At 46.4% G+C, this 13,096-nt stretch overlaps 1 protein-coding gene across 4 annotated transcripts in view; it reads left to right on the top strand.

The window, feature by feature from the left end:
• The window catches only part of SORCS1 (sortilin related VPS10 domain containing receptor 1), a 519,072-nt gene extending 510,345 nt beyond the window's left edge, over nt 1-8,727 (top strand). Inside the window, exons 25-27 of one of the 4 annotated variants that reach the window (XM_044240469.1) lie at nt 3,197-3,302; nt 3,425-3,585; nt 5,386-8,727. In XM_044240469.1, coding sequence (XP_044096404.1) covers nt 3,197-3,302; nt 3,425-3,585; nt 5,386-5,450 — 332 coding nt within the window. In that variant the 3' untranslated portion in view covers nt 5,451-8,727. Of the gene's footprint in view, nt 1-3,196; nt 3,303-3,424; nt 3,586-5,115 lie in introns of all 4 variants that reach the window. The other 3 variants (XM_044240470.1, XM_044240472.1, XM_044240471.1) reach the window with 3 other exon arrangements.
• Nucleotides 8,728-13,096: the final 4,369 nt, after the last annotated feature.

Raw genomic sequence — 13,096 nt, 5'->3', positions numbered from 1 at the left:
TAAAGCCCATTTATCACCCCTTTCCATTCCTCAGCAGAATACACCCAAACACACCTAATCGTGGGGCACACCAAGATAATGCAGCTATGGTGTGTGCAGCAGTAATAGGCCCATTTACATTCAGGGGCAGGTCAGCAAGCAGCCCCGTGGAACCCACAAGGGCAGTGATGTCCTGTCTGACCCTGCTCTACCTGCTGCCGGCTGCCTGAGCCCTTGGAGACAAAGCGATGCAGAGAAGGGGGAGCAGACAGCCACGCTTTAGATCTCAGAACACAGAAGCTCATTTTTCCAAAATACTGTGCTAATTACTTACCAGTGCTGCCGCTGCTTGTACACGAATGATGCTTTAAGTAGGAATGATTTAGAATTGGAGATAGAAACTTGTGATGTGGAGAAAAAGGATGAGGAAGGGAAGAAAAGGGGAATAGTGCGTGTGTGTGTGTGTGTGTGTGTGTGTGTTTGTGTGTTTGCTTTCTCTTTTAGCAAGAGCCTGGACAAAGCAATTTCCTCTCTTTACTTTTCCATTTATTTCAAATGCCAACCCTTTCAAGCAGGCTAGTATCCCTCCTGGTTACTCCATAGCCCTGATCTCCGCTTATCCCCAAGGAGTGTGCCGCTAGGAATTACAAATTTAGCTCCAAAACTAACCCGCCTCTAGCCCTCCCAAACAGAGAGGCCCCTCCCTGAACCTGCATCTGTTCCCGGCCAAGCTAACAGTTTGCATTAGAATGTCTTCCCATTTTTATTTCCTTGCGTATGATAAGAGTATTGTGCCAATGTCCAGAGAGAGAAGGACCTTATCTTTTAGAGTTACAGATGGAATTACAGGATGGCTAAGATTTGCTTCAGAATACGGAGGGTTGTGGTTGTGAGGACTGGATGGGGATAAAAAGAATACAGTATTGTCTGTGGGTTGATGTTTGTTGAAGCCAGGTGCTGGGTATGTTTCTCTGTGCACCTGCACCGTGTGTGTGTACGCATCCAGCGTAGGTGTGTACACCCATGTGTCACCCCAGTGTGAGTGTGCATGCTTTATGATTCTAACTATTCCTTTTAAGACTTGATCATTTTTTAACTTGGATCACTTAATTTACTTCTCGCACTCTAATTTTAGCCCTAATTCCCACTCTCAGAAATACGTTTTTAAATTTCCGGTATTTTCCACTGAAATTAGCTCCATGAGTGTTCGTGGTAGGACTCGGGTTCACGTCTTCCTTCTTCTACTTCCTTGTCGCGAGTCCTTCGGAAGGACATTAACCAGTGAGGGCCTCACAGTTCTCATCCGTCCGGCGGAGGCCTCAGCCCTGCCTTCCATTTGTGGAAGTAAGCTGCGAAAATCCCTGTGAAAAATGGAAGGTGCCCCCCTCCCCAGTGACATCCTGCCAGTTGCAGTGTGGGTTCTGAAGTATTTCTGGACTCCATTGCCGATGCCACTGTGTTTGCCTTAGTAAATGGAAGACACTTTGGTTTTCTCATTTCGACCTGGAAGCACGTGTGCCTTGGGTATGTCCCTGCGGCCTTCTCAATCCCAGACTCACCTACTGCCCCGCTCAGCATAAACGCTGCTTGACGTAGGAAAGAGAGATCACAGGGGTCGCCTAACGTTCCTGCTTCCTAAAAGCTGATGCTACTAAAACAACGAAACCTGTTTTCTGAGCAACAGGGTTTGACCAGTTCCCAGCAAAACTATTTGACGTCTGGAACGTGCACTCCAGTTTCCTGGATTGTCTGGAACGTAGTCTGACCATAGAACGTAATAGAATGTAGCCTGACTAGACAGAGCAGAAGCGGCCTCAAGTCCTGTTGGGGTCCGTCAGCAGACAGGCCCCTCTTCTCGAACTCTCACACCCAGGTGACCAGAGCGTTGCCTTCTCGGCTCCCGACAGAGAAAAGCCACAGAAAATGGTGCTTGAAAGTCACCAACCTTTCTGAGTATCAGACTTTCTTAAGTGGGGGAAGGTAAAGTTCAGTGTCCAGGCCTCCTCAGGTGTACGTGTGACTTGTCTTTCATGCTTGAGCGATGCTGTTTTTGCAACATGTATTTTTTTTTTTAAGATTTTATTTTATTTGACAGAGAAAACAAGTAGGCAGAGAGGCAGGCAGAGAGAGAGAGGATGGGAAGCAGGCTCCCTGCTGAGCAGAGAGCCCGATGGGGGGCTCAATCCCAGGACCCTGGGATCATGACCTGAGCCGAAGGCAGAGGCTTTAGCCCACTGAGCCACCCAGGTGCCCCAACATGTCCATTTTTTGAGAGGGTGCAAATTAATGGCATACAAAGTCCTTAAAGCACGGCAGATTTGACCCTAAGATTGAGGATTTGGGGGTGGAGAGATGCTCCCGAGAGCTGTGGTCTAGGGGTAAACTCAGGGAGGAAGCTCCTTTATGGCTGCAAAGAGGAGACGTCCGTGCTTCTGAGAGGCTGGTGCTCCTGGCGCGGGCTGCTGTCAGGGCTTCGGGAAGCCGGCGAGACAACATGAGGTCGCGCACCCCTCCACCTGCACCACGGTGACAACTCCTGTGAAATCCTCCCTTAGCCATCGGTTTCCTGTGTGCCGGAAAGATAAGCGTGCTCGTACCCTCCGGTCCTTTGTCTCACGTGACAGTCGCAGGGACCGGAGTGAGAGACAGCGGATCATTCATCACGATATTCCCGTTGCTCCTTCGGGGGGATGTGCATTGCCCCGCGGGAGAGAAGCTTGCACTCAGAGTAGAGGAAAATGTCATAATCATAGTGTTTTAAATATTGATTCAAAAGAAGAGCAGTAGCCATCGTAAGACAGGCTGACACTTAGGGGAGACTTAATACGTGTCCAGCGCGGTTGTCAGTGTGTTCACACGGTCCTCACACACACCCCACGAGATACGTCCCGTTACTCTCCCGCCACGTAAGCCCATTAAGGTGAAATCACTTGCCTAGACTCACAGGGCCGGCCGCGGTAATGCAGGCCTGGAATCGGGGCAGTCTGGGCCCAGGGCCCCCACCGCCCACCCTTCCTGCACAGACCCGCGGGAGCGCTCCGGGGGCTGCGCCAAGACTCAGATGCCCCCCCCACCCCCATGTCAGCCACGTGACACGCACCTGTGCGTAGGCCCCACGGGGTTTCCTGGGACTCACCTTGCCTCTGCGTGAAGAGCATCAGCACCTCACGGCGTCAGGCGTGCCCTGCCCATGACCATGCCTTGTGTTCTCCCTTAGCCCCGCTGGTGGACCTCACTCCGACCCACAGTGGATCCGCCATGCTGATGCTGCTGTCGGTGGTGTTCGTGGGGCTGGCCGTGTTTGTCATCTACAAGTTTAAAAGGTATGAGGCCCTCTGTCCTCGTCGCCCCTCCCCCTTCCTTCTCCCCGGCAGGCTCGGAAGCACGTGTTGCCATGATGTACGTCTCCCGTGCATAGCAATGATGCTGTCTGTTAATGTTTTAGGAAGATCCCGGGGATTAATGTTTATGCCCAGATGCAGAATGAGAAAGAACGAGAGATGGTCAGTCGGGTCAGTCACCCTGAAAGCAGGGCCCATATCCCTCAGACTGAACTAAGGAGGCCTGGCCAACTGATAGATGAGAAGGTGGAATGCCAGCTCATAGGTAAATGATTCCCAGGAGCCGTCAGCTGCTCGGCCTGGGCAGTCCAGCCGCTGACTGTCTAACCCCTTTCTGGCTTGACGTAACCACTCTCTCCTGCTCTAACATTCCTGAGAGAAACAGCTAAAATGTCTCTTTCCCTGCTTCCTTCAACGGGAATGAGGGGGGGAGGAAAAAGCCTGCTTGCTCCTGCGTAGTGTTTTTTTTTTCTCTCTCGTGACTTTATGCTTCCTCTTGCAAAATCTCTTGCTCTAAAATACGGGGCTTCAAAATGTTCATGGTCAAAGAGCAGAGTGTTGACTCTAACAATGTGCAAGAAGGAAGCCTCAGAGGCTAGATCTGGTGATGTGGAGGGCCGGGCAGCGTAGGGAATGACAGGGTAGGCCAGACCCAGCTGGCCTCAAGACAACTCTTTGGAGGGCAAATTGTTTCAGAATGCTTGTAGAGAAGCGACATCAGGAGACAGAATAGAGGAGGGCCAAGCTGATTACCCTGGGATTTTTTTTAATTAGCAGGAGTCTAAAACCTGCCCCTGATCCCCGAAACAGGGAACCTAAGAATGTTGAGGCCAAGGGGCAGAAAGTTTGCAGAACACCCCAGGAGTGAGGTTTCCTGAGAGAGACCCCTGGGGAGTTAACCTGTTACAGGGCCGACGGGCACATTTCTCCCGCCTGTTCACCTGTCCCTGGCAGAAGTCTTACCGTGGACCTTATCATATATCAGTAGCGCTCTCGCTCTCTCTCTGTGCCTGCAAAGGAAGCTGGGAATCCAACAGCTAGGTCCAGAGTCCCAGGCGTGATCGCTAAACCCCACTGTCTATGGCAGAGGAAAATTTCCAGGGAGTTAGACAGACCTCTGGAGCCGTCACTGTGACCCATGGCTGGCCCTGTTACATCCTGTCTGGTGGTGTCAGGGCTTGAGGCTGTCCTGTTGCCCCCTCGAATCCTGCATTGTGGAACGAGGCGGATACATTCCTACATAACTGTCTGTGCTTCACTCTAATGTCAGAATACCAAACCTTCTAGAAGGGTGCTCCCTGAAATTTCTCATCAGTGACTTGGAACGGAAAAGGAGCACCTAAATGGAGAAACAGCCCTCTCTTTAAGCAGATGTGGGGGAGTTCTGTGATGGTGCTGGGTGAGATTTCAGTGCAGGGCCTAGCTTGTCTCAGACATAATAATACCAGCTGGAACCCTATCTGGGGTCCGGCGTTCACAATGTGCTGGCTTTTATTTGGGGAGACAGGGTGATAAATGTGTAATTGCTTTAGGTTCAAAAGAAAAAGCCTTTTCTGTCTTCAAGTCCAGAGAAGCGTTCACCCTGTCTATTTACTTCTAAAGCTTCTAAGTGCATTTTTGTGGGTCATTTGGTTTTCAATCCCATTTCCACGGGGTATGAAGCACGGTGCTGTTGACTGTATTAAAGTAGCAAACCCTCCTTCACCAGGAGAATCCCGTAGCACGTTGCACAGTCTCTGACACCTTTCCATTGTCAGTGTCATTAAATGAGTAAGTGTTACACGTTTTCTCTTAGGAGAGTAGCTTTACCCTCCCCTCCCTCCCCTTCTACTCAACCTGGTGACTCATCTCTCCGATTGCAAAGAGCAAGACACGCCACTCCACCTCCAACGCCAAAGCGGGGATCTGCTGGGGCACAATTTGCAATTTAAGGAAAACCCCCAAAGGCTACAGGCGACCTGCTGATCAGGAAAGAATTTCGCTCTTGTCAAGTACACCATCCTTCATGACCACTAACTCTATGTTTTTTTTCTTTCCTTTGTTGTTCTGTTTCCTATTTTGCCAGGAAGTATTTCCATAGTTGCTGAGAATCAAAGCACAAAAGAAATCCCTACCTATGTAAATGTTTGAATGGAGGACGCCAGTAAAAACAAAAACAAACAAACAAATAAAATAAAAACAATCAAAATCCAAACAAACAGACAGACAAACAAACACTCACTGCATCGGGACTTTTTAATTCTTCAGACACAGACAACAAGGGTTTTTAGCTTTAAGCCTGTGCATGTGGACAATACCTTGAGAACATGCTTGGAGGGGCAGTGTACAGGTGCTCTATTTTAATGGAAAAACACTCCCCTCCCCTTTCCTCTTCTCTCTCTTTTTTCTGATCGGTCGTGTTTGTAGAAAATTCATAACATATAGAGGCCAAGGAAATCTGCATGTGTTTTTGGAAATATTCTTGGCCCTAGATTTAACACCAATTTTAGCCCTAGAGGCCGATGGGGGGATTAGCCGCCCCAGCCCCTTTCATAAGACACAAGGACATGCACAGGAGTGTGAAACCCTGAGCTGTTTCTCTGTCCCACTTTCCTCATTGCCAGTTTCTTTTCTAAGTTATCTCTGGTAGCTCCGGGGGGCCAGCAGTGGCCACCAGGCTGCTTGTGTTTTGCATTCTGAGCGGCCACAGGGATGAAGGAGCGAGGTCAAGTTCCACGTACGCAGGCAGAGTAGGGAAAGCCGGCTGCGGGGGCAAGCATGTCCGAAGTGGATCTCTGTTTCCTGTCCACCCCTTCCCATCACAAAGGCTTTCCCTTGTAGCTTTCCTGTTCCTGCCCCCCAATTTATGTAGAAAAGAGCATCCCAGCTCCCCAGCGTCTGGCCTCCCCATTTGTTTGCTATCCCCGTGTGGTCATCATCGGTTGATGTCTTTGTACCTCTTCCTTCCGGTCTCCAAGTTGTCTTTCAACTCCCCCTACTTTTTCTTCCCAAACATGTTATTGGATTCTGGACATTAACCTCAGTGTTTCCTAAATACTGGCCTAGCCTCTGCCGGCCTTGCCCCCGCCACGCACACGTTTCAGATCTGTCAGCATGCCAGCTTCCCTACACCTCTACACACTGACCCAATACATCCTGCCCTGCAGGGTTCGGCTCCATGTATCCTTAGTTTCCTGTAGAACCTGCCTCTTCCAAATAGCCTTGCCTTTTCCCACCTGGAAACACGCAAAGTGTGTGAAAGATTTGATGTATCCAAAGCAATTCAAACCTGGCCACATACACCGGAAAAGAAAGCATACAGATGCGTAGTGGTATTCTCACACCTTAGCAAAAATCTCGTGTGCAGATTCCAGAATATTCTTGTGAGAAATGTTTCAAATGCGTTACTGTGTGGCAGGGCAATTTCCTTCTGTAATGGTTGCTGTTACCCAGTATTTGTTCTCTCACAGTACAGTAAAAATATTTGTAAAATAAAACTGATTTTAACCAGAAGAAGAAGCAGGTTAATGGATTGAATATTTAAGAATGTCAAAAAGTCCGAGAATATACGGGGGTCTTGTCTTACATTAGGATAAGATTTTGATGATGTAGAATGATTCCAGACATTTCCCAGTTATGCTCTCTGATCTCTGAGTATCATATTATTGGCAAAGGAAAAATTAGCAAGCCAAAAGGGGAGGAGGTAGATGTCTAACTAAGGCAGATTGGCTCAGAGCATGAACAATCAATCCCCATTTGCCCAGGTCAATAATGAAAGAAGACCCAGAGTAAGAAAGAAACAAATGTGTGTCCAGCAGGCGGCCTTGAAGGATTAAGAATTAGGCAAAGCCTACTCTAAAATACGGGAGAAAGCAGTTTTGAAAACCACCCAGAGAGAGCAGCCTCCTCTATGGCCAAGTTCCCAGGCCAGTCACAGTTGATAACAGGGTCCTGGTGATCCTGGGGGTCCCAAAGATCCTGGCGATCCCTGCCTTCATGTAGCTTAGGCAGGGCAAGAGTAGCAAAGCTGCAATCAGAAGTGAATCATTTGGAAGTTTTTGTGGTTGAAGATGCCCAGGATGAATCTGGGAAATGGATTATGCCTGAGGCGGCCATCTGTTTGTAGAACTCAATTGATCCCCAGCCTGCCAGGCTTCCTATCCCATAGGAAACATCCTCATCGATCCGCTTCAGTTGGAGCCTTCCAAGTTTAATCTGGAAGACAAAATGTTTGGAAACCAAAAGAAGCTCACTCAAAAAAGCACAGGGAGTCCTCAGAGTTGCCGTTCAATTAATTTTAATTGGAAAATTATGAAAAAGGGAATAACCCTCTTAGTCTCGCACAGTGCCTTGCCTAGAGTAGGTATTTAAAAAATTACTTTGTTGAAGGGATAAATGGAAGAATACATGAGAAGACAGAAGGAAAAATGGATGTGTGAGTCCTAATTAAAAATGGAGGTAGACGTGAGATGCCTGGCATTTTGGAAAGTGATCACAGATGGCCAGCTCTCCGTTCAGCATCTCCGGGACCCTCAGGTGCCTCTCCTCAAAGCTCCCTTCCACTTGTAGGAGAAGAGTGAGGCAAGGGGACCTCATTGTTCTTACAATCTAGCGCTGTGGTTCTCAAAGCGTGGTATCTGGACTGAGCAGTATCAGCATCCCCTCAGACTTCCTAGAAATGAAAATCTGGGGTCCCCTGACTGCAGACCTACTGAATCAGAAACTATAGGGGGTAGGGCCCAGCAGTCTATCTTTACCAGCTTTTCAGGTGACAGTGATGTCCACAGAGCTTTGGGAACCACCACACTCGGCCACTCCAACTCAATCCCAAAGAGAAGGCAGTGATGAGAGCCTACAAATGAGAGGGACCCAAGTGCCTACCAACTCGTGAATAGCAGGAGCAAACACTATGAGGAGTTTGGTGGGCTTCAGGCCAGAGGAGTGAATGGGGAGGGATGCATGTGGAAGGGAAGATTCAGGGCAAGCTAGAAATCTGATACTACAACATTTTCCAAAAATCCCAGAAGGCAAACTGTGCACGCTCTTCCCTGAACTACCCAACCAACATTTTCTCCTTTGCCTTATTCCTAATTGGATTCACGGTCCAAAATGCAGAGGTTTGCTTTGCTTTTTTTCCCACAAGTTCCAAACAGCAACTTTGAGAGCAATGGGGAGTTTGGCAACTGTTCTGTGTTTTCCAGGATTCCAACTGAGCATTGAAATCCCTCATTTGCCAACTTATTTTTATAGGAAGCCAATTTAAAGAAAAAAAAAAAAAAAGAAAGTTTTCTTATAGTATCGGAACTACTTCTAATTTTAAAATGACTTTTTTGATGTATTTTTTGTTAAATACTATGTAGTGTAATGTATACTTGCTCTTGTTTATTGCTTTTACAATCATATTTATTAAACAGATAATGTCTCTAAAGTCTTGGCCTCGAGGAGTTTATTTTATCTCAAACCAAACCGTGGCGTTCTATCTTCATGCAGAAGTTATACAACTGTAGGATTTTATAAAGGCTAGTTGTGTGAGAATATAGCAAATACCACAGTCTCAAAGGATTATTTTTGTTTGCATGCTTTTTTTATTACTCACAAAGGAAAATCTATTCTACTACCTGAATTCTACCTGCATTTTATTTGACTCTATAATGTCTGTTGCTTTATTAAATTACCTTATTCTACTTAAAAACCCTCCAAACTTTGGAATGAGTCACATGCTTATTATGTTTAGTTCAAAATTAGAAATTACTACTATGTGACCAACCCATTCAAATTTGTTTAGAATCTTTTAGTTATGGAAGGAGCAAAGCTGCCTGTGATGTAATGAGCTGAAACCTCGGGCCATGGGAAAAACGCTAGGGATAGCATAAGAAAGGCTTTGACCCTGAAATTAGGAGAGTGGAGCTCTCCTTCCAGCTATGCCAGCTTTGTGACCTTGAATGAAGCACTGTCCCGTACAAGAGCTTTAGTGTCCTCATGCATATAATCTGAAGGAAGAAGACAACTTCCAGCTTTGGTATTCTGAGTCGGTGAGTCACTCCCGAGAGCCCCATCCAGCTGATTTAAATTCAATGCACTGGATCCCAAATCCTCCAGCCTTGTGGCTTGCCTACATAGGTGACATCTCTCCTTGGGCAACATTTTGCCCTTGTATTTGTATAGAAAGAGAACTTTCCTCAGCTTTCCAGAGACCCAATCAGCGCAGAATGGCGTTGCCTCAACAGCATAGTCGCCGCATGTCTGAGAATGCCTGTTTTTAGGTGGCCTTGAACCTCTCCTTTCCCACAGGCTTAATCTTCTACCTGACCCTTTGTTGTTCTTTGCCCGGCCAGAACCTCTGCTGTGCTTTCCCCTCGGTAGTTTATCTCCTCTCTCACCGAGGGTGCAGGCAGTCAAACAAAAATCATCCGTGGAGATTTCAAACAGAGATTTTACACAGGGAATTTTTTGCTTGAGTAACTGAAGAGCCAAGATGCCAAGTAGAGGGAGGTGACACAACACCAGGATGAGCATCAGTAGAAAGCCTCTGCCTTCCCCGGGCTGGGCTGGAAGGACCCAGGGATTCCCGCAGCCCGGGACCAGCACCACCAGCTGGACACTGAAATCATGGAGGACGTGGCTGGCGCTTTCTGGAACCACAGAGGAGCCATGGCCATAGCCAGCCATGCTGCCCAAGCAAAGGAGAGGGAGAGAGGGAGCTTGCTGTTTCCTTGCTGTGACCCTCCTACCTGCAGATGAAGCTCCCCACTGACCAAGCCCATCCACAAGCCAGCGGGGAATGGACTGGAGAGAACACAGGCAGGGACTGGCACAGCTACCCTTTCAGGTTTAGTCCACATGAAATTCACATTCTCCCCCAGTCCGAAGGAAATATTTAAATAGTAGGTGCTCCTTTCCCTGTGGCATTCTTTCACCTGTTTCACTTCCAACAACACCTATTTATTATTATTATTATTATGTTATGATAGGCACCATGCAGTACATCATTAGTTTTTGATGTAGTGTTCCGTGATTCATTGTTTACATAGTGTTACAGTGCTCTGTGCAATCTGTGCCCTCCTTAATACCCACCACTGGGCTAACCACTCCCTCCACATGCCTCCCCTCTAAAACCCTCAGTTTGTTTCCTGGAGTCCATAATCTCTCATGTTTCGTCTCCCCTTCCGATTTCCCCCACTTCATTTTTCCCTTCCTTCTCCTAATGTCCTCCATGCTATTCCCTATGTTTCACAAATAAATGAAACCATATTACATTTTTTTTTCTCTGCTTGACTTATTTCACTCAGCTTAGTCTCCACCAGTTCTACCTATGTTGATGCAGATGTTGGGTATTCATCCTTTCTGACGGCTGAGTAATATTCCATTGTATGTATGGACCACATCTTCTTCATCCATTCGTCTGTTGAAGGGCATCTTGGCTCCTTCCACAGTTTGGCTATTGTGGACATTGCTGCTATGAACATTGGGGTACATGTGGTTCTTCTTTTCACTACATCTGTATCTTTGGAGTAAATACCCAGTAGTGCAATTGCCAGGTCATAGAATAGCTCTGTTTTGAACTATTTGAGGAACCTCCATACTATTTTCCAAAGTGGCTCTACCAGCTTGTGTTCCCACCAACAGTGAAAGAAGGTTCTCCTTTCTCCACAAGCTCTCCAACGTTTGTTGTTTCTTGTCTTCTCAGTTTTTGCCATTCTAACTGGTATAAAGTGGTATCTCAATGTAGTTTTGATTTGAATTTCCCTGACGACTAATGATGTTGAGCATTTTTTCATTCAACAACACCTATTTAAATCAGAAATCTGTTCACATGTGCCACTTTTTACATCTTGCTCACAGAATTCTACACTCCTGTAGGAAAGGATCTTTTTTTTCAATTTTTCATTTCACTCCTTCAGCCTCGAGCACTGGACATTGCCATTAGGGGGCACTAGATAAATGTTTGCTGAAACTCAGTCCTGGCTTTTCAGCTTTGCGTGGTAAGCAAAGATCTCTGAGTTGCCATCGTCTGACTCTCCTTACCCAGCCAGCACCTCTGATTTTATGTTCAACTGATGTTTGTCAAGCACCAACACATCCTTGCCCTTCCTCTCTCTTACCTCAAGCCACTGTTTTCAGGGGCCTATTCTTAGATATTAACTTCACAGAAATAGTTGTAGTTTAGGGGGGAAAAATGGTTAGAAAGTACTGTGAAAAACCAAGGCCCAAGTTTTGCTTTGGAATTATTATCGGTTCACCTATTTCTTAGAAGTTAATAGTATTTTGCTGATGCTTTCATAGTAGGGAAAAATCCCAAAATAATTCTAGATGGACATATACTATAAACAGTTGTTATAGTTTTCGTGTTAAACATCAGAAAAGGAATCTTTGGTTGACAAAATACAAATCTGTGTTAATCTTATGTGTTACAGACTTCTTTTTTTTTTTTTAAAGATTTTATTTATCCATTGGACAGACAGTAGTAGTAGACACAAGTAGGCAGAGAGGCATGCAGAGAGAGAGGAAGGGAAGCAGGCTCCCCGCCGAGCAGAGAGCCCGATGCGGGGCTCGATTCCAGGACCCTGGGATCATGACCTGAGCTGAAGGCAGAGGCTTTAACCCACTGAGCCACGCAGGCGCCCCTGTTATAGACTTTTTTAAATGGTGATAATACAATCGAGAGCAAGGCAGATAAGCTACTGCCTTTATGAGCATATATTCTAATAGGAACAATGAACAAACAATAAAATGTAGTGTAACAGATCTAATGCCATCATACACATAAGACAATTTTGATAAGTAAAAATAAAACACAGCAGAAAGCATAGTGACGGGGCTTTGGGACGTGAGAGGAGGAGTTGGTCCCCAGCTTCTGTGAGATCTGAAAACTGAAAAGCAACGAACTTGTTCCGCATCAGTCTCAGATCATCAAGCAGAAAACAAACAATTTTGGACCTCAGCACAGCAGTTAGAAATGCTTCTGAGTTTAAAGAAAAATTAATTTTCACAATGGTCACGCCGGGGAATTTCCCCAGAGAATTATATATGTTATGTGGCATATGTGCTCCTGAAAAATCACCTCACAATGCAGAAAAGCACAATAAAAATGCGAGGCTTAGGAAATTAAATGGGACCAGGACACAACACACACTAACTTTCTCATGTGCCACCTTCATGGGTAATGAGTCAGCGACATGTTAAAAAGAGATACAAACCCGTCCTAGTCCATTTTGCTCTTATAACACAGTAGGAGAGACTGGGTGGTTTAAAAATAGCGGGAATTTATTTCTCATGATTCTGGAGGCTTGAAAGTCTGAGATCAAGATGCCACCAGATTCAGAGGACCTGTTTTCCTCTCATATGTGGCATCTCCTCACTGGGTCCTCACAGGGTAGAAAGAGCAAGGCATCTCTCTGGTGTCTTTTTGGTAAAAGCTGTCATCACCTCCCAAAGGCTCCGCGCTCCTAAATACCGTAACTTTGGGTATGAGGTTTTGGACAGAAGAGTTTGGGAGGAGACACTAACGTTCAGACCATAGCAAAACCTAACAAAAATGGTAACACGTCTGTGGTGTTAAAAGGTTAAGAAATACACAGATAAAGCACCTTGAAAAAAACCCTAATGTTGGCTTACGAAAGTGGGTATTAGAGTACTAATAGCATGTGAGCATCGTGAAGTGAGTTGTGACGTAAATCACTGTGAAGTGAGTTATTGTAAAGACGGAGGATTACATGAAACCCAACAAAGTTGTAACACCGAGCGGATGGTATGGCCTGGGTCACATGAGGCAAAGGGAGGTAGCTGGTAGATGGTGC

Source organism: Neovison vison, chromosome 2 (genome assembly GCF_020171115.1).
Source record: "Neovison vison isolate M4711 chromosome 2, ASM_NN_V1, whole genome shotgun sequence".
In the NCBI taxonomy this organism is placed as follows: domain Eukaryota; kingdom Metazoa; phylum Chordata; class Mammalia; order Carnivora; family Mustelidae; genus Neogale; species Neogale vison.
This window is presented reverse-complemented; position numbering and strand designations above follow the sequence as displayed.